Source organism: Dreissena polymorpha, chromosome 6 (assembly GCF_020536995.1).
Source record: "Dreissena polymorpha isolate Duluth1 chromosome 6, UMN_Dpol_1.0, whole genome shotgun sequence".
Classification (NCBI taxonomy): Eukaryota; Metazoa; Mollusca; class Bivalvia; order Myida; family Dreissenidae; genus Dreissena; species Dreissena polymorpha.
In genome coordinates, this window is record NC_068360.1 from 75,094,141 (window position 1) to 75,120,279 (window position 26,139).

General features: G+C 35.6%; 1 protein-coding gene and 1 long non-coding RNA gene across 6 annotated transcripts in view; one reads left to right on the top strand and one right to left on the bottom strand.

The window, feature by feature from the left end:
- Positions 1–7,324, bottom strand: part of LOC127834131 (sodium/hydrogen exchanger 1-like) — a 76,699-nt gene extending 69,375 nt beyond the window's left edge. For 2 of the 5 annotated variants that reach the window (XM_052359763.1, XM_052359764.1), the window contains exon 1: positions 6,892–7,047. In XM_052359763.1, coding sequence (XP_052215723.1) covers positions 6,892–6,944 — 53 coding nt within the window. In that variant the 5' untranslated portion in view covers positions 6,945–7,047. Of the gene's footprint in view, positions 1–3,489; positions 3,658–6,891; positions 7,048–7,248 lie in introns of those variants that run through there. The other 3 variants (XM_052359760.1, XM_052359761.1, XM_052359762.1) reach the window with 3 other exon arrangements.
- A 14,031-nt stretch (positions 7,325–21,355) lies between these two features.
- LOC127834132 (uncharacterized) lies at positions 21,356–24,043 on the top strand. The gene is made up of 3 exons (XR_008027824.1): positions 21,356–22,254; positions 22,576–22,766; positions 23,103–24,043. It is a non-coding gene; the product is annotated as an uncharacterized LOC127834132 (long non-coding RNA).
- The last annotated feature ends 2,096 nt before the right edge of the window (positions 24,044–26,139 follow it).

Consider the following 26,139-nt stretch of genomic DNA (forward strand, 5'->3'; position numbering starts at 1 on the left):
ACTCTATCCATTATTTACTCCTGAAACTATGTGTTTTTAAACTCTTTTTATTGTTTTAAGTTGAAATGTATTGAATGCTCAATTCTCTATGATGAAAAGCATACTAATTTCAGTGGAATATTTTAAAATGTACATTTAAATGCAAATGCAAATAAACATCATTATCCCCACGTTTTTCGGACAAAAAGTAGGGATATTGTATTGATCTTCGTCTGTCTGTCTGACCTGGCCACTATCTCCTCCTACACTATTAGCACTAGAACCTTGAAACTTAGGCACATTGTAGCTATGAGCATATGTGCGACCCTGCACTATTTGGAATTTTGATCTGACCCCTGGGTCAAAAGTTATGGGGGTTGGAGTGGGGCCAGGTCAGAGATTTTCACTCATTTTTTTATGTTATTTTACATTAACTTCTTCATTTCTACACGGATTTACTTCAAATTGATACTGAACCTCTCTTATGACAATATGGTCAATCTCAACTATGCATGGCCCCATTACCAACCCTGGGGCGCCCCGCCCAAATAGACCACACCCACCCAAAATTGCCTTTTACTATAATTTCTTCATTTCTACACCGATTCACTTCAAATTGATACTGACCCTCTCTTATGACAATACGGTTAATGATTAAATCTCAACTATGCATGGCCCCATTACCAACCCTGGCACGCCCAGCCCACACAGACCACATCCACATAGACCACACCCACCCATCAAATTGCATTTTACTATAATTTCTTCATTTCTACACCGATTCACTTCAAATTGATACTGAACTTCTCTTATGACAATATGGTCAATCTCAACTATGCATGGCCCCATTACCACCCCTGGGGCGCCCCGCCCACATAGACCACACCCACCCAAAATTGCCTTTTACTATAACTTCTTTATTTCTACACCGATTCACTTCTAATTGATACTAACACTGTATTATGTGAATTGGGAATAAGACATCAATTTGGGAATAAATTGTGTTTTATCAAAAGTGCATAATATGCAGTTTTATATGTTGCATTTATCTAGTTTTTCAAGTTATAATTAAAACATATACTTGCATATATAATAGCATCATTTAAGTTGATTTTACTTAAAAACTGGATTTTTTATTAATTAAAAAAAAAATCGTCATGAAATGAAACTGTGTCCATGCCGCGCATGGACACGGTTTAAAAATACACTTTAAATGATACAAATTCAATGAAAAAGTCATGGAAAAATTCTTATTAAGCTTAAATTATAGATAATATATTACAAAAATATATGTAGATCATGAAATGAATAGTTTTGTTTGAGAATATCTCCAAAATGATGTCCATTCCCAGTTTGATGTCTTATTCCCAATTCACATAATACAGTGTTTACTGAACTTCTCTGATGACAATACGATCAATCTTAACTTTGCATGGCCCCAATACCAACTCTGGGGCGCCCCTGGGTCAAATATGCGTGTGGGGATACGTGTCGGCCCCTGCCGCGCCATTTCTATGTATGAAATGAACTAGAATATAGTAATAGAATAACACAAGAACTATTCATGGAGTGTTCATTTGTGCATGGGTTAACTGATAACAGTTAAATAAACTAGAGCTTTGTCACAGACGTGACGTATACCCCCACGTGCCGCATTGACACAGACTATTTTGCATGTTTTCTTTACAAAACAAAGGAATCTAATTTATGGCAATTTTTAAGAATTATTATGCCATTATCTTTTATAGCCATTTTGACCTTTGAACTCTTGAATTCTTCCACATGACACGCCGTGCAATGACTGTGAACAAAACTAATGTACAGAGTCATTTTAAAATCTCAAAATGAATGACATAGTTATTGTAGAGACAAGATCATTTATTGCCATTTTTGACCTTTGAACTAAAAGTGTGACCTTGACCTTGGAGATATCGACGTAATTCTTTCACGCTACACACTGACCAATGATGGTGAACAAATGTGCCAAATGATTTTAAAATCTCACAATAAACAACATAGTTATGGCCCGGACAAGCTCATTTATGGCCATTTTTGACCTTTGAACTCAAAGTGTGACCTTGACCTTAGAGATATCGACGTAATTCTTTCGTGCAACACACCATCCAATGATGGTGAACAAACGTGCCAAATGATTTTAAAATCTCACAATGAACAACATAGTTATGGCCCGGACAAGCTCATTTATGTCCATTTTTTACCTTTGAACTCAAAGTGTGACCTTGTTCTTGGAGATATCGACGTTATTCTTTCGCGCGACACACCGTCCCAATGATGGTGAAGAAATGTGTCAAATGATTTTAAATTCTCACAATGAACAGCATATTTATGGCCCGGACAAGCTCATTAATGGCCATTTTTGACGTTTGAACTTTAAGTGTGACCTTGACCTTGAAGATATCTGCGTAATTCTTTTGCGCAACACACTGTCCAATGATGGTGAGCAAATGTGCCAAATGATTTTAAAATCTTACAATGAATGACATAGTTATGGACCGGACAAGCCAATTTATGATCTTTTAACTCCAAGTGTGACCTTGACCTTGGATATATCGACGTAATTCTTTCGCGTGACACACCGTCCAATGATGGTGGACAAATTTTCCACATGATTTTAAAATCTCACCATAAATGACAAAGTTATGGCCCGGACAAGCATTTGGCCTTTAAACTCCAAGTGTGACCTTGACATTGGAGATATCAACATACTTTTTTCACACAACACACCGTCCCATGATGGTGAACAAATGTACCACGTCATTTTAGAATCTAACGATAAATGACATAGTTATGATCCGGACAAACTTTCGGTTTAAAACACACTGAGTGACCCCGTGACCAAGTTTTTGACCTGGCATGACCCATATTCAAACTTGACCTAGACTTCATCTAGATACAACTTGTGACCAAGTTTGGTGAAGATCGGATTAAATTTTGGGACAGACCGACCGAGAAACCGACAAAGTTACTCCTATTTAGCCCCCCTTACAAGTAATGGGGGTATAACAACTGCACTGTCAATGACACTATTGTGTAAGTTAATGCAACCAAACATAAGATTACCCATTCACTCCTTGAAATGTTAACTTAATATTATTCAAATTATTAAATCATCACTTTCAATTTTTGTACTAACTTAACATGCATCTTGACATATTTCTTTAAATAAATAAGTGAAGTGTAGCACCAAACTCGTTTTTCCAATCCAATAAACACATTTATTATGTATACCAGTATGTTTCAATATTATTACAGTGTCTTCAAAATAAAGTCTTAATGTTAACATGAACTTTCGAATAGAATGAAGTAAAGTTTAAAATATAAAAAACTCAGTTTGTTGTCAACCGTAATTTAGTGTTATTCTTGTCATTCCTTTATGTTGTACCACCCTGTCCTATAAAAAAAACACACACACAAGACAACAACATAGCTTCTATATAATGAGACATCTTATAACACATTTTGAATGATTAAATTTTTATCCAAACATACTCAAGTCCTTAGCACACTGTGTTAATATTGCTACTTGATACACAAAAATATTCAATGTTATCAAGCAAAATGAGACACTGTTATCACTGGTATCATGTTTTACTTCCTTATATAGTATTTTTCATTAAGTGTGATATAAATGTTATCTGTATTTGGGAAGTCCACTAGATCTAACATTTCAACAAAAAACATTTACACAAATTACATATTTTAAATAATAATTGCCCAATTAAATGGAAAACTCTGCTGAAATTTTATATCATTGCTGTATATTAACAGGTAATTCACTCACAAATAAAAACATACCCCAAGTATAACAATATCAGAAGTAGTAAACCATTATATTTGCTCACTTAAGCAAATTTGACAATACTTCTGTAACAGTGTGTTACATGTACTTGTCTGCTTGATAAATATTATTGAGTCTTACTCGGGGGGGGGGGGGGGGGGGGGGGGGGGACTTAATGTGTGTAAAGTGACGTCCCAGATTAGCCTGCGCAGTCCAACCAGGCTTATCAGGAACAACACTTTTTACGCCGATATGTTTTGTTTTTTTTTAAGAAAAACACAAGTGTAAGGAAATTTTCTCTATAATAAGATTGAGCACCGGCTAACCTAGGATGACATTTTACACACATGCATTAAGACCCATTTTACACACATGCATTAAACCCATTTCAGGGGTTTTTTGGCCCGATTTTATAGCCGAAATTCGGCTATGTTCCCAATCCCAAAAAGTATACTTTTTTCCCAAAATGTGGCAAAAAATTCCCAATTGCCCAAAAAAAAAAAAAAAAAATATAATTTTTTTTTTTTTTTAGAAAGAAGTCTTATGTGTATTTTATCTCAATTTCAATTCAATTACATCTAACAAAGTATTATATGATTTTTTTTCTTTTAATTTGAATGATTATAAAGAGTTAAATCAAATTTAGTATTTCCCTAATCAGTGGACTTTTCGTGTGGAAAAAAGGCTAATGAATTTATTTTCCCAATTTCATGAAAATGCCGATAAAATTCCCAATTCCAAAGCCATGGGCTATCTTCCCAAAATGTGGAAAAAAAACCTGCATTTTTCCCACAGCAAGGCTCATTTATGGTTCTTCCATGTTTCAGTATCCTCTCTGCCATTTACTGAAGCTTACAACAGATTTATCTTTAAAATACTCTCACTGATTGACACTGATAGCAGTAATTTAAGGTTTAATTATCCCCTAAAATTATAACTGGGCCTGTATTAACCAAGCTACATGTAGTCTTAACCCTTTTCCACTTAGATACCTATTTTAACACACTTGTAGTCCCTTAGAAAGTTAAAATTTAATTTGAGACTTTTCTTACTAGATTCAAGTTTTAAAGGTTTAGGTACTGATGAGCAGCAAACAGCATAAAACCTGAACAGACTGCGAGCTGAGTGGGAAAGGGTTAATAGACTGAAGAATAAAGAGTAGACTTCGACCCAAGAAAAATACTCCAGAGTCTGAATATGAACAGGTTGCAAATGTTGCTTAGGAGATGTATATTGTTCTTAATGAACATTTGTGTTTATAAAGGTGTTAAATATACATGCCGTATTGAACTGAATTACCCTTTTAAAAAATTACTGTTTAAAGAGTATTTTCTTCATTTTAATACTTGTGTGAACAAAGGCCCTTAACTCCATGCTATAATGGATTACCTGCCGATTGCCACAGTATTTTGTCAGGGTCAGGCACACATAAATACATTCCTCAAATGTCAACATTTGCATGGTACTATGTATTCAACAACAAGCATATTTTGGCTTCCACATGTTATTTTATTTTGCCTGCTATTAAATTGGAATGCATTCAATAAAGAGGCTCTTAAATCATTTCTCAGACAAAAGGTTGTATTCTTTCAACAAAAATATCAAAACATAATTTTATGTATCAGAGCTCCAGATAAGGGCCGTACAACCGTAAGTACGCCTTTTTCATGAAGATTTACGCATTTATTTTTATAAACTTGACCTACAATTACGACTTTAATATCCATTTTACGGATTTACAAAAAAAATCTGGCCGTACCGATTCGTCTGCGTCAGCGCGGCTTGATTTGTTGGTCTCTAACCTAACGGTGCTTTTCGTTAATTTAAATTACCGAAAAGTTGTAGACTGGGTTCATATATTATTGTCTATTCTGTCGCGTGATTTCCTGTCATTTGTAAATTCGTCAAAAACAATATGTTTGCGCGCAATGGAATGCCGGCTTATCCGAAAGCGGTTCAAAACAACACTTTGTTGTCATATAATGACTACATACGGGGTGTCGTCTAACCATCCTGACATTAAATCTGTAAACCCAGAAAAAGACATTGTCACCCCGATATTAAACGATTTGATTGCATTGGTGGCTTAAAACGTTAGAAAACATGATGGAAAACGGATGAGACAGTGAAATAAGTGTTCATTTACTTATTTTTCTAGTTGGCTTGTGTTTTCTTGTCAAGAAAAATGAAGAAATAGTATTAGTCATGAGTTTTAATGTGTAGTTGTATTTGCATCATAATTCAGAATGGAAAACCTAATACAGTAACTGTTTAAGAACTACATATATTAATTATAATTGCTGCTTATGTTTCTGTAAAGTCAGTTATACACCCTTCAATATCCAAAAACACTGGTAGTACAGTACTACCTGTATTTTTTGAAATGGTAGTTCAGGTACTAATTGATTTTAAGCGTTACTCATTTTCTTTCTGTCAGTGGCAGTGCCGTTACTAATTTCACAAATCCTTATCTGGAGCTCTGTGTATTTAACTAACATTGTAACCACTTACTCTTAAGTAAATCACAAACATCACCACTTACTCTTTGTAAATCACAAACATTACCACTTACTCTTTGTATATCACAAACATTACCACTTACTCTTTGTATATCACAAACATTACACAAATTATCACTTACTGTTGTACATAACAAACATTACCACTTACTCGTATATATTAAAAACATTATAATATATGTCTGCTAATCAGAAAAATTACCTCCTATTCTTGTTCATCACAAACATTACCTCTTAATATTTTATATCACAAACATTACCTTTTAATCTGTTATATCACAAACATTACCTCTCTTTCTCCCATATATCACAAACATTACCTCTTTCTCTCATATATCACAAACATTACCCCATTCTCCTGTATATCACAAACATTACCTCTTCCTCCCATATATCACAAACATTATCTCTTTCTCCAGTATATCAAAAACATTACCTCTTTCTCCCGTGTATCACAAACATAACCTCTTTTTCCTGTACATCACAAACATAACCTCTTTCTCTGTTGTAAATCACAAACATTACCACATATCCGATTACTCTTTTGTACATCAAAAATATTTCATCTAACCTTTTCTACATCACAATCATTACCTCATACACATCTGTATACCAAAACCATTTACTCTGTTGAACATCATCAACATTTAATATTTTAATGACCTCTTGTATAAACAAGGATAACCTCTGAACATGTGATAATAAAATGCAGTCATTGAACATTATAGCAGATTAACACATTCAATACGACCCCAATATTTGTTAACACTTCTATTCACAGATGAATCCGATGTGAGCTCAATCCCTTACAGTTCACAGATATCAAGCCCATAGTCATCAGTGAAAAAAATAAAATATTACATCCAATATTGGAAAAATTGCTTACGCTTTAAACACAATATTGGCCTCAGGCTCACATATAATTGTTTCAAATAACCATCGCCCACTTACATTCCAGAAGCTATTTTATCCCATTACAGAAGATCATGTTCCTAACCTTTTGGTTATCTTGAAATGGTTATAGACAGTCTCTGCTTCAATCCATGAGGATTATTGAGGGAAATTTATCTGGTTTGATGGGTCTTCACAGAAACATAAACTCATGTGGCCATGTTTATATCATATTTATATTGATAATTCGATCAATTTTTTATGCCACGCTATACAAGATAGAGGAGTGATAAAATGCATGATAGTAACAAGATCACTTCATCTGAATAATTTTCTCCAACGGACTCTTTCCTGTTAAAATATTCATTCTTTACTAATATTTCAACTTACTTGTCTTAAGTTAAACTTTTAATAACTATGTGTATTTATCCCCACGCTTTTTGAAAAAAAGGTGGGGATATTGTGGTTATCTCCGCCGTCCGTCCGTCTGTCTGTCCGTCCGTCCTGGCCACTATCTCCTCCTACACTAAAAGCACTAGAACCTTGAAACTTACACACATGGTAGCTATGAGCATATGTGCGACCCTGCACTATTTGGAATTTTGATCTGACCCCTGGGTCAAAAGTTATAGCGGTTGGGGTGGGGCCGCGTCAGAAATTATCACTCATTTTTTTAGGTTATTTTACATTTACTTCTTTATTTCTACACCGATTCACTTCAAATTGATACTGGACCTCTCTTATGACAATACGGTCAATCTCAACCATGCATGGCCCCATTCCCAACCCTGGGGCGCCCCGCCCACATAGGCCACACCCACCAAAAATTTCCATTTACTATAATTTTTTCATTTCTACACGGATTCACTTCAAATTGATACTGAACTTTTGTTATGACATTAGGGTCAATCTCAACTATGCATGGCCCCAATCCCAACCCTGGGGCGCCCCGCCCACATAGGCCACACCCACCAAAAAATTCCATTTACTATAATTTTTTCATTTCTACACGGATTCACTTCAAATTGATACTGAACTTCTCTTATGACATTAGGGTCAATCTCAACTATGCATGGCCCCATAACCAACCCTGGGGCCCCGCCCACATAGACCACACCAGCCCAAAATTGCCTTTACCATAATTTCTTCATTTCTACACCGATTCACTTCAAATTGATATTGAACTTCTCTTATGACAATACAGTCAATCTCAACTATGCATGGCCCCATTACCAACCCTGGGGCGCCCCGCCCACATAGACCACACCCACCCAAAATTGCTTTTTACTATAATTTCTTCATTTCTACACCGATTCACTTCAAATTGATACTGAACCTCTCTTATGACAATACGGTCAATCTCAACTATGCATGGCCCCATTACCAACCCTGGGGCCCCGCCCACATAGACCACACCCGCCCAAAATTGCCTTTTACTATAATTTCTTCATTTCTACACCGATTCACTTCAAATTGATACTGAACTTCTCTTATGACAATACGGTCAATCTCAACTATGCATGGCACAATTACCAACCCTGGGGCGCCCTGCCCACATATGTCACACCCACCCAAAATTGCCTTTTACTATAACTTCTTCATTTCTACACCAATTCACTTCTAATTGATGATGAACTTCTCTTATGACAATACGGTCAATCTCAGCTATGCATGGCCCCATTACCAACCCTGGGGCACACCTAGGTCAAACATTCGGCGTGGGGATACGCGTCGGCCTCTGCCGCGCCATTTCTAGTTTTTTATGAAGCTGTATTTATACTATACTTGCCGTTAAATTTTTAATAAATAAACTTAAAAAAGGATTTATTGAAACCTTAATTTTACAACATGTCTTTATTATATATCTAAGCATTTTAAAAGATTTAAAAATCAAAGCAGTAATTTGTTTCTATTATACAATTAAGGTGATTATTTCATATCTACTAGCACAGCAGACAGAATCTGATATCCATTAGTAACACTTACATGTCAACCATTTACTAAACCAATGAATGAATCCTGTGCACATCAAAAACAAATATGACACTATTGGGACTGTAGTAATGTGCCAGTTAAAATATTTCATGTTACATGGCATGGCAAGATATACCAAAGGTTGAAAATCTAGTTGGAACATTTGTTATTGTTAACATAAATTGTTGTTCTTTCTTTGGTATTCTTTATTATTAAATAGGGAACTCAGAGTGGGCTGTAGGTTTCTTATACTGATCATACATGGTACATCAAATAAACACATCATGGGTTTGTGGTTACAGAGGGGTTAATCATGGTTGTCAAGATGGCAGCCTCAATGTCGAAACAGGTATTTACAGCTGTTGTATTATACCCCTTAAGGTTAAATGCAGATGTTATAATGAAAAATGCTATTTTATAAATATGTATATTCTAAAACGAGTGGTATCATCAAGAGCAATGGCAAAAAATATTATGATACTTAAAACGATGATCTTGTTTTCCGTAAACCGCCCGGGTATTTCCGCCACCTATTTTGGTTGTGATGTCACATTCACTCAACGCACATGACATGGAAACTCGTCCATTGTTATAATACTGATTGAAGTCTGAACACTTCGCGCTATATGTCAACTTTGACACTCAATATATAGTGCTATGTTAATACACTTTTTTATACAAGTTTTATTAAAATCGTGTGCTTTTTCTGTGCGTGTTTTTTTTGGCACAACAATCGTTATTCGATTTTCAGTGTGTATTTTTTTCAGGTGCAAAGAACATGCAGAAAAGGGAAACAAGATGGTTGTCTTAAGCATCGACAAAATTAACCCCGCTGTCCGAGTTAGAATCATAAAACATCTGACAGACTGTCGCTAAATTTTGACTCATGCATGCAAGGTTGAACGGAAAGCTCATCATAATCTCTATCATATTCCATTTTCCATCAATTTTTTCTAGCTAAAGTTTCGAGTCAGATAATACATCCGAAGCTTTATAACGCCATTTCGTTATTGAGAGCATGAACAATGGAAGATTTGTGACGTCACTTCCGGTTTTAATGAAAATGGCGAGTACATGGGAATGTGTGAATAATTGCGACTTTGTTCTATTTGTTCTCACTAATAAAAATGTAATTGAACAAAGTGAGGTGCGAAATAGTTTAGATATGCACTACCATCGATAAATAAAGGTGTTTTACGGTTTTTAGCATAGGTGCGTTTACGCACCTATGCTTATGGTATATACCACATTTCGAAAATCCACATCGATCGGTTGCCCTTTATGAAGCCTTACCTGATCAAAAACCAGACGAAATATCTATTTAATTTAGTATATGGTCATTCTTACAAAATTTTTTTGGAAACGTTTTTCTAACGTTTTCTTCCAAGAATATTGCTGAAACCGTTTTTAGTGAATTTTTCTAAGACCGTTTTATGTCAAAAAATCTTCTTATAACCTTAAACAAATTTCGTTCGTAAAACCATTCTATCTGCACTATAAATCTCAATCTCCTACGCAGTGGCCTCCCTTATACTAGAAGTTACTGACCGGGCGAAGCAAGGGAAGTAACTGCTGCGAGGAGTTTCTATAAAAATCTGCATTCAGAAATCTGTATTCAGAACTCAATCTGTTGTGCACGTCTGCATCTAACGCTTACCACAAGTTTTACGACAAATTCTTGACGCAGACGAATAGGGTAGCGTCTATTTTCATTTGTGAAAAGAATAGTTCGATACAGATCTGTCCGTGCTTAAATTTTGAAAGGCTTGGGTAATTATTTTTCATAAGCGTTTCAAACACTGATGTAAATGGAAAGATTATCTATTTAAAGAGTCGGTAATTGTTTGAAATTATTGATTTGAGAAATTCGCGGATGGCGATATCGAACTACATTATACCACGTGACGCCATTCTTCCCTGTATCTTGCACCTATGCTTTAAACGCCATCGGCGCTCTCGTTTAAAATTGCAGCACTTGATCTTAAATTTCTTCTGTTGAATTTTAAATGATGCCCTCTCTCCACCCATATTAGTGAGAAAGTGATTAGCGTTTATTTCATATTAAAATTCTCTTTAAATCTCGACTTAACTCGCTACACATTTTCTTAGTAGAGCTGTAATAAGGTCATTCTGCTATAAAATCTTCCAGCGAGTAAAGTCAAGATATAGAGGTCACAGTGACCTTAACCTTTGACCTAGTGACCCCAAAATGGGTGTGGCATGTATAACTCATCAAGGTGCATCTACATATAAAGTTTCAAAGTTGTAGGTGGAAGCACTTTGATTTTAGAGCCAATGTTAAGAATTTAGCACGACGCGGACGTCAGACAGCGGACGGCATGACGCGCTGGCTATGACAATACCTCGGGTTTTCTCTGAAGACGCCGAGCTAATAAAACTACAAAAAATGCCTGTCTTGGCATACACGTCGCCATCCTGACTATTGTGATCATCCCCTCTGGATGGTAAGTTGGGTTTGAAAGTGAGTGATGGTAGGTCTGTGCAGCTGTAATTAATAGAAAGTGTTTTTTTGCTTTCAAGGACAAGCAAAATTATGTTAATGGATATTAATATGATCTCTTTCATCAATTCATTATTATTTAAAATGCCATTTAAACCCACATACATGTACAAGAAACATTATAGCCCGTGTTTCATGAGGATGGGTCATTTCAAACTAACGTTTTTAACCAGAAATCACCTGTTGGACACCCTACACCAGCCAATAGTCCGATCTAAAAAGTAGGATTTTCAACTCCTCTGAAAGACTGGTTAATTTTATTCATTAACACCTTTCATTTCCTAATATATAAAGTTCACAAAAACATATGCAAACAACATAACATTGTCACCTGCATGTACCATACAGTTAATCCCAATGAAGTTTCTACTTAAAATCGTGTACCAAGTAGTATTAAGTATTATAATATGGACTTCGAGCATCCGGCTATATGAACAGACAATTATAATAATGCACTTCCTTATGTACTTAAATCATTGTGTTTATTTTGAGTCAAACTATTTCCTTATAGATCATCAAAGAAAGGACATTAAAAAAAAAGTTATCTTTATTAATGTGATTTGTTTCTTTATAAAAGTGATTTATTTCTTAATAAATGTGATTTGTTTCTTTAAACAACTACATTTGAGTGTATCAGGAGCAAACAATAGCAGGGATTGTGTTTTTGTACATAAATATATATGAAACATACATGAGTCCCTTCTTTCTTTTGCTCCTGTTACAATCCAGTTGTATAAATGTATGTAGTTCAAAAGAGGTCACGATAATATTAATCAAGCCAAATATTGTTAATTAAAGCCTTATTTGATGGAGAAAAAACAACAATCATACTTAAAAATATCAGCTATACTTAGGGTACAAATCTTTAACTTTATTTTATGTGTTTGTATTCCCGAACAAATTAAATTTAAGACCTTTCTTCATCGATTCAAGTTTTAAAGGCTTAATTTCCAACCCTAAGATGCTGAGCAGCTTTAAACAACATTCAACCTTAACAGACTGCGAATTATTTGAGTTATTTGCAGGCTGTTCTTGTCTAATGCTGGTTGCATAAAGCCTTTTTTCACTTTAACTCTGAGAAGAAAAGAGTTAACAATTACTTTTAAGTCAGTTTATTTCTGCTAGGTAATTATATTGTTGTTAATTGTTTATGTCGTTAACATTTAAGTTTTTCTGGCCACAACAATTACTTTATCGTTGTATGTATGTAAAAAATGATATTCACATATTTAGGCTCATGCCAGTCACTACAGTGGTTAAATTCCTACACATGTGAGGGGTAATGTTGTTAAGATATACAGCTACATTTTAGCAACAAAACATGACATCATAACATGAGCAACTTTAACCCTTTGCATGCTGGGAAATTTGTCTTCTGCTAAAATGTCTTCTGCTGAACTTCTAAAATTAGCATTTTCTTCGATTTTTTTTCAAAGAATATTATCAGAATAGCAAACAGTTTGGATCCTGATGAGACGCCACGTTCTGTGGCGTCTCATCTGGATCCAAACTGTTTGCAAAAGCCTTCAAAATTCGGTTCCCGCACTGAAAGGGTTATACAACAATAACTCTGTTTTTAGACAAAAACATTTAATACAAACTGAGAATGTTCAGTTCCAGACTCAATACTGCTGCTTGCTTTGTAATAACTATTGATCAAGTTTACAAATTACATAAATTTAGAGATTTCGTTAAATCAGGGGAAAAGGGGAAATTGCATTTCAATTGTACCCGAAAACAAGCCTTTTTCTGTTTTAAGTAATATTACTGTCATTTCATAAAATATAAAAACGTATTCAACCAATGCATATTTCCATTTATCACCAATGAAAAATATATTATTGATCTATCAGCATGAACAAAATGATTATCAATAAGAAACTATAGACAGACACGATGCCCCCGCAGCACATGTTTCCTGATAATCCCAAAAGAACAACAATAGCCTTTGTAATATGCCTTGGAGATCAGAGTTTTTCTGCAGCTAAGAATTATAACTTTAACTTCAGATGTTCACAAAGCCAAAGAAAGGACAAAGGTTTCAGGGCCCAAAACTAATCTATTTACATGTGTACATTTATTACAAGAGGGCCAAGATGGCCCTAGTTCGCTCACCTGAGAGGAGTCTGTTCATTCAATCTTTACCAAATGTCAAACTTGACCTAGATATTGTCCAGACAAACATCCTGGTCAAGTTTCATCATTATTTCATCTGCGAGTCATGATCAATGTACCTATGGCGTTTCATGATCCTAGGCGTAAGCATTCTTTAGTTATCATCCGGAAACCATTTTTCTAAGTTGAGTCAACGTGACCTTGACAGCCATTGTGTGAATACGTTTTTTGGCACTGTGACCTTGACCTTTGACCTAGTGACCTGATAATCAATAGGGGTCATCTGCGAGTCATGATCAATATACCTATGAAGTTTCATGAACCTAGGCATAAGCGTTCTTGAGTTATCATCCAGAAACCATTTTACTATTTCAGGTCATCGTGACCTTGACCTTTAACCTAGTGACCTGAAAACCAATAGGATTCATCTGCGAGTCATGATCATTGTACCTATGAAGTTTCATGATCCTAGGCATAAGCGTTCTTGAGTTATCATCCAGAAACCATTTTACTATTTCAGGTCACCGTGACATTGACCTTTGACCTAGTGACCTGAAAATCAATAGGGGTCATCTTCGAGTCATGATCAATGTACCTATGAAGTTTCATGATCCAAGGCATAAGCGTTCTTGAGTTATCATCTGGAAACCATTTTACTATTTGGGGTCACCGTGACCTTGACCTTTGGCCTAGTGACCTGAAAATCAATAGGGGTCATCTACGAGTCATGATCAATGTACCTATGAAGTTTCATGATCCTAGGCCTAAGCGTTCTTCAGTTATCATCAGGAAACCATTTTAATATTTTGGGTCATCGTGACATTGACCTTTGACCTAGTGACCTGAAAATCAATGAATGTTTTACTGCATTTGAGAGAGATTATGTCTTTGCTGGGAAACCATTTTGGATTGTGCTACAGCTACTGCTTGTAAATGTATTGAACAATTTAGGTGATTATTTTCCATTCACAAGGGCTGATAGTTTTGATAATGTACTAATTCCAAGAAGAAAGATCTTTCAAGAAGCCGGCATATAGGTTCGATTAAGCAATATACGCCTAAGAGCTTTGTCATATACAAATGCTTTGTGACATGTAAAAAGCAACAAATCTTTCGTCTCCAAAAACTATCAGCCATTTCCATGCCTCATTTGAAATAACTGAGAATAATTGATAAAGGAAAATTACTAATGACCTTCCTGAACATTAGAGTAATGACAACAATTTTGTCACTACAGTTGGTATTTATTGCAAAAACCAAATGATATACATGTATGTACTGCCTATTATAGAACAGAAACTATGTAACACTTAGAGCAACAGACACAGAAATGAGCCATGTTTTGTGAAAGGGGGGTTTAATGCAGGTGCATTATGTGCTGTCCCAGATAAGCCAGTGCAGTCTGCACAGGCTAATCAGGGCAACACTTTCCGCTTTTGCTGATATTTCCTGTTTAAAGAAAGCTTCTTCTAAGCAAAAACCCCATATGAGCGGAAAGTGTCGTCTGGGACGACACTTTAAGCACATGCATTATACCCCCTTTTCACAGAGTGCAGCTCCAATATATACTCTGTACTGGTGCAAAAAATTCACATAGATCAAGTTAGGTTCAATGTCATTTGCTGGCATGTTTTGGGTTCATTCGACATTTTGATATTGGGAAAAAATTACTAGTTAGTGATATTCAAGGCCTAAAATGCTTAAACAATTTGCCTTAATCAGCCACACCTATTTAAAATGTTCATCCTGCTTGTACAGGGCTCAAAAAAAAAAAATTCATCAACTTGCCCTGCAGGGCGAGTAGCTACAAATTTTCACTTGCCCTGCTGAAATATGTACTTGCCATGCAATCTATTGAAAAAATGAAATAAATTTTGTGATTTTCTATTGGTAAATAATATTTATGATAAAAGTGCTCAAGAATTCTAAGAAAAACAAACATTCGCCATTTTTCTTAAGTATCACATAAATTTTGGCATTTGTTACTATTTAAAGATGTGATAAAATAACGTCCAACACGCGTAAATCGCCTGACGTGATGTTCATATTTTAATACAACACAAAATACACCCACACTTTCCATGCAACATTCTACACGTCTGCATAATTTTCGCGCGCTTTTTATTGAGACAAAGGATAAAGCACTCTTTATTTGACGCTAGAATTTGTTAATGTCGCGTTAGCATTAAAATTTGGAAGCGTAACAGGAACAGGAATAATTATAGCGCAGTGTGCAATAATCAACATCCGGTTAATTTTTAATCTCCGATTAAACATTGTTTTGTTTGGTAAAGATGTGTTCAAACTTGAAATTTCAATCTTTTCTGCCAGAAATGCCACTCGCCCTGCAGAATGAGCGCTGCCAGAATATTCACTTGTCAGGAGCCGATTTCTACACGTAATTACAAGCGGGCGAGTGGATTTTTCGAGCCCTGTTGTATATATAAATTTGTCGTGAAATCTGGTTTCCAATTCGGCTTCCCTTTAGTTGAAAACAAAAACAACAATATTTGTTCATGTGGGTTCATCTTTAAGTATTTAAAGGGGTGAGATTGTGCAATAGAAGGTAAAAAAAAATGTTTAGCTTAATCTGCCTAACCCTTTGCATGCTGGATAATTTGTCGTCTGCTAAAATGTCATCTGCAGAATTTCTAAAATTAGCATTTTCTTCGATTTTTTTCAAAGAATACTATCAGAATAGCAAACAGTTTGGATCCTGATGAGACGCCACATTCTGTGGCGTCTCATCTGGATCCAAGCTGTTTGCAAAGGCCTTCAAAATTTGGTTCCCGCACTGAAAGGGTTAATGTTTACAAATGTGAACAAGACTCGCAGTGTAAACGTTTCTTAAACTTGTCAGATATATTCAAGTACAAAAAGACATTCACCAAATATTGTCTATATAGGTCTGTTATGGGTCCAGCATTGAAATGAATCGAACCTATACCACAAAATTGCTGCACATGCTTATCAGCTATTTTTTATTTACTTTTTGTTTTCAAATAAGCCGTTATAATGTGTCAGGTTTTTTTAAATTCTGATTTTGGGGAAAGGGCCTGGCCTTTTTCGAGGGGAAAAAATTGCAAAAAATAAGGAAAGTCTTTTATAATCAATTTAACATATTTTACTGTTTTTAAAACAAATTCAATGCAACAGAAAATTTAATTATTCAATATTTTTCTTTTCTCTACACTGGATCAGGTGAACTCATATAATTAAAGGTTACAACAACAACAAAAAATATATATATTTTTTTAGATATCATTGTTTTGGAGAAAATTTCTGTAAGAGGGGAAAAATACATCTTGGGGAAATGGCGGATATTCGGCGGGTCTCAAAGAAGGAAAAACAAGAGATGTGTTTGTCAGAAACACAATGCCCCCTTCTGCGCCGCTTTGAAGCCATATACTTGACCTTTCACCACAGTTCAACTACTATATGCCACCTTACCGGGGGCATAAAAAGCCTGTATGTAATAATTATCAAATGAAATAAAATGACCAAATCGTTGCATGCATTGCTATCAATTTAATTTTCTTGATCTAACCAAAGACCTATAGATAACACAGATTGGAAACTCTTGTCTTTGCGATAGCGATATGCGATAATATCTAACGGCGGATGCGGGTCAAGTGACATCGATTTTGGAGATGCCGGTGTACCTGTAGATTCTTCCCTGTTCCAGCAACTGTCAGCCATTTTGTTATAAAGCAATCAATTATTCTTCGTAATTAGTCGTTAATATTTATTGTTGTAGGATATTTTGAGCATGATCTGTTCTGTTTATATTATTTTGATATTGTTATTAACAATCTTAATGTTTTAATTAGTGTTTTTAGTGCTCGGTTGTCAGTTTGCAGAGCAATGAATGTCTGAAAGCGCAACGTTACGAACTTCACGTAGTGAGCAAAGTCGGTCGCCAAAAAAAGACATATTGAATATTTTTTGTGTGAATAAAATAAGTATTTATTTTCTGTGTTGATAATTTTTTAGGTTTTGGTAGTTATTATTCTAATTAATTATTAATTTATCGGAATTCGAAAGAGAACACTGGATTCGTTCATTTTCGATAATTTTTTAAAAATTCAAAGGCCCGAAGCATTTTTTTAAAAACATCTTCATTAAGCTTCCCATATTGATAACGTAAGATTTTTATGCTACAGTACACTCCACGCGTTTTCCCCAATTTCCCTCCATACTCCGCGGGTTTCGACCTGGAGGGAGATTAAGAAAATCCCGCTATACGCGGCGTTTGCATGATTTTGGATGCGGCGGTTAACGATCGGCAAAACTGATAAGCCGACGCGGCGGCCCTCGGCGTTGGCAACGTGGGGGAAACTCCGCGTTTTACGAGATAACGATCAATTTAATTTTGTTTGACTTCCTGATTTTCAAATAAAATTACATTTATTAAAAGTGCATACATGTACATGTAGTATAATGTTTACAATTAAAAAAAACAACCAAGATAGATCAATCCCGACGTGGTTGTAGAAGTAGTTGTTGTTGTATAGAAAACTCGTTGATTTACGACACACAAAACGTCGTCTTTTAACTAATACTTAACAATTAATATAAACACAGTTTGCAACATTGTTTTTATTTTGATAATTTAATCCAAAGTTTTCATGTTAGCAGGTGATTTTCTATACTGAACATGTATACAAATGACCAAGGACCCTAAAAATCTCGCAAATCTGTGTGAATTGACAGTTTGACATAATCAAAGAAAAGCCGCTTCCTGTCTAAAGGCATAACTTACTCAAGTAAACACGTTCAACGAATGCATAAGGAATGGTTTTAATTGTCGGAACAAAGTCAATTCTCTGCTGGCTAATGCATTCAATTTCTCTTTGTTTGTAGGTTATTCCATTGATTGCTAAACGGTGGTAACCCTTGTCAAAAAATAACCCACTTTCATACCAAAACACACTTAAACCAACATAAAACTGTGTTTTTTCTGAGTTTTTCTTAGCGGAAGTTGGTTTTTGCTAATAAAAGTGAGTTTTATGTGCGCTAAACTGTGCTTAACTGAGTTTAAAGTTGGTTATTTTAAGAAGATGTGTGTTTAAGCGAGTTTTTTTCAGTAAGAAGTCGTTTTTTTGTGTGTCAAAAGTGAGCCTTTTTATTATCCCCACGCTTTTTGAAAAAAAGGTGGGGATATTGTGGTTATCTCCGCCGTCCGTCCGTCCGTCTGTCCGTCCGTCCGTCTGTCTGTCCGTCCGTCCTGGCCACTATCTCCTCCTACACTAAAAGCACTAGAACCTTGAAACTTACACACATGGTAGCTATGAGCATATGTGCGACCCTGCACTATTTGGAATTTTGATCTGACCCCTGGGTCAAAAGTTATAGCGGTTGGGGTGGGGCCGCGTCAGAAATTATCACTCATTTTTTTAGGTTATTTTACATTTACTTCTTTATTTCTACACTGATTCACTTCAAATTGATACTGGACCTCTCTTATGACAATACGGTCAATCTCAACCATGCATGGCCCCATTCCCAACCCTGGGGCGCCCCACCCACATAGGCCACACCCACCAAAAATTTCCATTTACTATAATTTTTTCATTTCTACACGGATTCACTTCAAATTGATACTGAACTTTTGTTATGACATTAGGGTCAATCTCAACTATGCATGGCCCCAATCCCAACCCTGGGGCGCCCGCCCACATAGGCCACACCCACCAAAAAATTCCATTTACTATAATTTTTTCATTTCTACACGGATTCACTTCAAATTGATACTGAACTTCTCTTATGACATTAGGGTCAATCTCAACTATGCATGGCCCCATAACCAACCCTGGGGCCCCGCCCACATAGACCACACCCACCCAAAATTGCCTTTACTATAATTTCTTCATTTCTACACCGATTCACTTCAAATTGATACTGAACTTTTGTTATGACATTAGGGTCAATCTCAACTATGCATGGCCCCAATCCCAACCCTGGGGCGCCCGCCCACATAGGCCACACCCACCAAAAAATTCCATTTACTATAATTTTTTCATTTCTACACCGATTCACTTCAAATTGATACTGAACCTCTCTTATGACAATACGGTCAATCTCAACTATGCATGGCCTCATTACCAACCCTGGGGCCCCGCCCACATAGACCACACCCGCCCAAAATTGCCTTTTACTATAATTTCTTCATTTCTACACCGATTCACTTCAAATTGATACTGAACTTCTCTTATGACAATACGGTCAATCTCAACTATGCATGGCACAATTACCAACCCTGGGGCGCCCTGCCCACATATGTCACACCCACCCAAAATTGCCTTTTACTATAACTTCTTCATTTCTACACCAATTCACTTCTAGTTGATGATGAACTTCTCTTATGACAATACGGTCAATCTCAGCTATGCATGGCCCCATTACCAACCCTGGGGCACACCTAGGTCAAACATTCGGCGTGGGGATACGCGTCGGCCTCTGCCGCGCCATTTCTAGTTTATGAGTTGGTTTATGTGTGTTTAAGTGTGTCTTTTTGTTTTATAAGCGAGTCTTTTACAACAGAAGTTGGTCTTTTTTTAAACAGAAGTGGGTTTAAGCGAGTTTAACTTGGTCTTTTTGTAAATAAGTTGAGAGCTGCAACGAGGCTTAAAGACTCACTTTAACACACTTTTCAACAAGTTGGTCTTTTGTTTATTAATATAACTCATCAATGAAACAATAATTCTTCAACTGGGTCTTTGTTTGATGTTTATAGCCATAAATAAAACAAGTCAATTGTAAAGGGGCTTTTTTTACAGCTTGTTTGCCATTGTCCCTATTGTACATTTGTGGGGATCCAGACATAAGCCCCCCAGGACAAAACCCCCCCAATGAAAAAATGAACATTTGGACAATTGCCCCCCAGTAGAAATGACAGGTAGAATATAAGCCCCCCAGTGCTTATTTTGCATCTGGACATTTGCCCCCCAGTGCTTATTTTAGACGTGGACATTTGCCCCCCAGTGCCTAATTTTAAATGACATTACTCGATTGAGCAGATAATCATGTCCAGTTATCACCACCTTTTAATCCTTTTTATTGATTAAATACAGAAGCCTTTAATTTTCATTAACAAGTATATTTTCAAAGCCACATGTCACACCTTTAACAAACTGATAATCCTTTTGATTGATTAATTAAAAAACAATTCAAATTCTTTAAGATGTTTGTCTTACCTAAGATTAGGCAATTGAAGTGAGTTTCTGGACCTTTTTTATTTCGAATTATAATGATCCATGTTTCTATGATTTTATTATAAGGAGATATGAAATAATACTGAATCCAAATACAGAGATATACTAGTCTAATGGAAACAACATATAATATTAGCACTGGGGGGCTAATGTCCACTTCTAAAATAAGCATTGGGGGGCAAATATCCAGATGCAAAATAAGCACTGGGGGGCTTATATCCTACCCGTCATTTCTACTGGGGGGCAATTGTCCAAATGTTCATTTTTTCATTGGGGGGGTTTTGTCCTGGGGGGCTTATGTCCTACAATCACATTTGTGTGCTCCCCATAATTTTTTGGGAATATTGGATGAAAATGGCTCTTTCAGAACATCACAGGTTCACAGATGGACAACAAGTATCACTGACAAAAACTAACAATGGTCAAGCTTAGTTTTATACATGAAAATGAAAGAGTTTGTGTTTCACTTTGAATTTTTTCTTTATGTTTGTTTTTATTATAAACAATATCTTATGATTGTTTTATGTCTTAATTTTTTATTTTTTTTTAAACAATCTCATATGATTGTTTATATTTGTTTAAAACAGTATTTACTTGTAAAATCTGCATATTTAAATAATTATGGTATTGGAAACATTATTTTGGAAATAATCTATTTATTTTTGTACATAAGTTATGCAAGATTTTGATATTTGCATATGATACCATCATATCCATTTTCTTAATTTGGAATAAAATAATAAAATGCCAAACATTACCTGTGTTACATAAACTGTCAACAAAATAACAAGACAATACCTTAAAACACCCTTATTTCACACCACTAACAATAAACAGATAACAATCTGTCAGGCATTCAGAGCTAAACAGGGTACTGATTATCTAGGGGTAGATAAGGCTACTGATGGGGTCCTAGAGATAAGGCTGTGTGGAATAAGATATAAGGCTTTTGATTGGCTATTGCACTGAGGAAGTTATCTTTTTGAAAACAACAACTTTTGAAAAACAAGCTGGTGTCAGCAACTGAATATTGAGCTAAATTTAATTCAGCAACATTAATATAAAGAAGTGAAAGACTTATAATGGTAGTGTAAAATGTCTTGAAATTCTGTCAGCATGAAGTATTGTGTGATGAAAACAATGTGTTTTTTACTGCAATGTGGAAATCAATAATAAGTTGGTTGGAAAGGAGGTTGAACTGCCTGTTGTTGTTTTTGGAATACTGAAGAACAGTTTTAACAGGTTTGTATTGTCATTTCTTCACCCCTTTTTTTATTTAGTTTATTGAATTAATTATGATCATTATCATATTTATGTATTGTCACTGGGAAATGTAAATGGATAAGTTATTGTATTGCAATTTAAAGGATAAACAACACATTTTGAAGCAAAAATAGATAAACTTACACATGAAAAAGTGTAAATGTTGTGTACAGTGAATAATTATGGTTGTGTTTCATGGTTATTGTCATCTAAAATTTTATTTATATCTATTTCTGGTTATTACTGAACGGATTTCTTTCCCTCTTACTTAATTAGAACTTATATATTTTAATTTTGAAGGTTAAACTCTTGCCACAAGGCAAAATTGACATCGTTGGGAAGATCCTTTGGAAAGAATGTGCATCATCGCCTGCCTGATGTATGGACTTTTAAACCTGGTTTTTACCCTGCACAAGCTGGCAAACTTGAGGGGAACAAGAGTGGGAAAACCTCGCCCTGTCCTTGACCAAGAAAGCTCGATTTGTTGAGAGGTAAACTATACAGGTTATTGCATTTACAATGCCACCAGACCACACAGCCAAATGAGACCACGCATCTTGGTACATTTTCAAACTGCATTTTCTACCAAACGCAATTTCTTTTAATAATTGATGAAAAGTGCTAAGTCACATGTGATCACGGGATTAAAATTTCAAAAATAAACAAACAAAAACAACAAGCAAATAACTTTAATTTATTATTATTAAAGCAACAAGATTACCATAACAGCAATATTACATAGTTAAGTGGAACAAAAACATAACCAATCAACATGTTTGAAGAATGCCTTGCCCTTTTGAAAGTGATATGGTATTAATCCTTTGCAGATCAACTGGCATAAGAGATGCTCAAGAGGAGAAGGACACAAGCAGCATCAATGGAACAACTACATGTCGCTCCAGCGCCCGCTTTCCAGGTCTCTACCAGCTGCTTTCCAGGTCCCTCCACCCGCCAAGATCAGGTCTAGGTCCCTGCACTGGCTGCTTTCCAGGTCCCCTAGCGGTCAAGGTCTCTCCAGTAGCTGCTGTGCAGGTCCCAACACCGTATGCCGTCAAGGTCCCTCCTTAAGCTGAAATCCAGGTTCCTCATTCCACTGCGGTTCAGGTACCTCCAACAGCTGTGATCCAGGTCTCTGCAGCAGCTGCGGTCTAAATACTCCACCCGCAGTGGTCCATTGCGGTCAAACTTTTGCTTTAAAATCTTCCATAAATGTCTATTATTTTATAATGTATTGTAAAAATAATCTGTTAGTATTAATTTGCGGTGTACTATTTTTGTCATATAAACATAATTTTCGTACACATTGTGTTTTTTTCCCTTTTAACCACATTGGGCTTATAATGAACTGTTGTAATTGCTTCACAAAAACCATTTTTCTAGAACATATCAGTCCAAAATTTTTTTTTTCACACTGCAAAATCCCACAAAAGGCTCACAAAAAAACTACTTTCTTAAAAAAAACTCACTAAAACACTGTTAAAACCCACAAAAATCAACTTACCCAAACCCACAAATTGCTTTTGTTTTTTTCACAGATAAAATACTGTTAATAACTAGGTTTAAAGCGAGTTAAAAGCATGTTTTCACTGTGAAAAAAACTAACAAAGGCTTGCTTTCAGCTCACTTTTCGCTCACTTAAAAACCGTGTTTAGCCTGCTTATAGCTCACATAAAAAACACACTTTTTACCCACTTAAAACCAACTCCACAGACAGAAGTTGGTCTAAGCATGTTTAAAAAACCTCAAAAAACCACCTTGTAGAAAATCATACTCACTTTAAACCCACTTAAGATGGTTAAAAAACCCACTATGTTGGTTTAAAGCGAGTTAAACCAAGATTTAACTCAGAAAAAAACAAGTCGGTAAGCTAAAAAACCCAGTCGGTAAGCTAAAAGCGTGTCTGAAAAACCCGCTTTTAGCACAGTGCAAATACCACAGAGTTAAACACAGATGCCTGAAAAAACTCACTTTAAACCCACTTAAGACGGTTAAAAAACCACTATGTTGGCTTTAAGCGAGTTAAACCAAGATTCAACTCAGATAAAACCAAGTCGGTAAGCAAAAAGTGTGTTTAAAAGACTCGCTTTTAGCTCGGTGCCAATACCGCAGGGTTAAACCCAGTTTAAAACTGGGTTATAACCGGATTTTGCTCACTTTTTTGACAAGGGAACTATTGAGTAGATAATTGCATTTAATATTCACATTTGTATTCTTGTTGCGTCGACATTCTAAACAATGTTTACCAGTAATTATGGACCAAATCAGCAGAGTGACATTCACACATGTTAATCCCTTTTGTCAAAACACCGCAGACAGCAGTCTACACAATAGGTCAGTAGACAAGCTTTGCGTGTTTTCATAACGTCAAACACTTAAAATCCAGTTCCGCCCAGATGTCTTCTGTAATCAGTTTACAGTACAATTAGTGTTAAAATAATTACTCTACTAAAATACCGTATCGATAAAGATTCGGCGTGTTCGATTTGAAATTATTTAAGAGGAAATATGAACTTATTCGAGATATAATTTCGTTAATAAATACCAAAGAAACTTTTAACCGAAATCAACAATGCTCTCTGCGCTACAAAGTTTGTATAAAAAAAATCAATACACGCACGCTTTGCAGGAGTATACGTTGTACCTTGACCTTGTACATTGCAGCATAATTTTCGCGCGCTTTTGTCGGGAAATATACATGAGGACTGTATATTGGAAGCATTTGTAAACGTCGTGTAAACAATTAAAAATCGTAGTGTGTTTCGGATTACTAATTATTATTCTCATTTGGAAATTTTACGGAACATTTATTCTTGTGTCATATGTGTTGATTTAAATATTAATTTGTCAAATGTATTATATTAGACTAATTCATATTGTAGACGTACCTGTGAATTAAAAACATATTTTTATGTGTATTAATGTTCTATACAATTATCTTTTTTATACATGTACTACAGTATTTAAACAATTTATTATAACAATGTTTTTATTTTTTGGCATGTCCAGTAGCACACTGCTAACGCGGCGTTGCGCGGCGATCACTGATAAGAACGGAAAGTGTCTGCATTTACCGACTAGCCTAAAGTAATACACGCCGCGGGAATTAGCGAACGCGGCGTAACGCCGAGCGTTTTATCGAGTTTACCTCGCTCTTCCAACGCCGCGTGAACACTCGCTAGCAGAAAAAAACCCGCGGAGGGGAACGCGTGGAGTGTACTGTAGGTGAGATGTTAATCTATGTATGATTTAAAAAAAGTAGACGAAAATGAGGTACTTTAAAGGATTTTGCCTTTGTACAATTTGTACTATTTTATACCGTTATTCCATTCAATCATTTTTCACACATGTCGCCAAAGTGGTTTGTTTCTTTTTGAAAAACTTTTCTATTTTTCATCCCATATCGTTGAAGTAAGATTTTTATGCTAGGCAAGGTGTAAATCTAAGTATAGATTAAAACAAACTAGAAGAAAATATTCAATTAAAAGTATTTGACCTTATACAATGTTGGTACAATTTTAAGCTCTTTCTTCTGTTGTACAAGATTACTGTCAAACGTGTTTTTGTTCTTTTAAATAAACATTTTCATTTTTCATCCCATCCCTTGTCAAATAAAAACGCACTTTTTACCAAAACACACATTTAGCGCACTTAAAAGTGCGTTAATTGTGTGTTTTTTGTTAATATGTGCGTTTTCAGTGTTCAAAAGTGCATTTAAGTGCGCTTTTTGTGCGTTTTTGCTTTTCAAGTGCGTTATTTTAGTGAAAAAGTGCGTTTTTTGTGTGTTTTCTTCATCTGTAAGTGCGCTTTTGAGTGTAGATGTGAGCAAAATGTGTGTTTTTTATCTAAGAAGTGCGTCTTTTATTT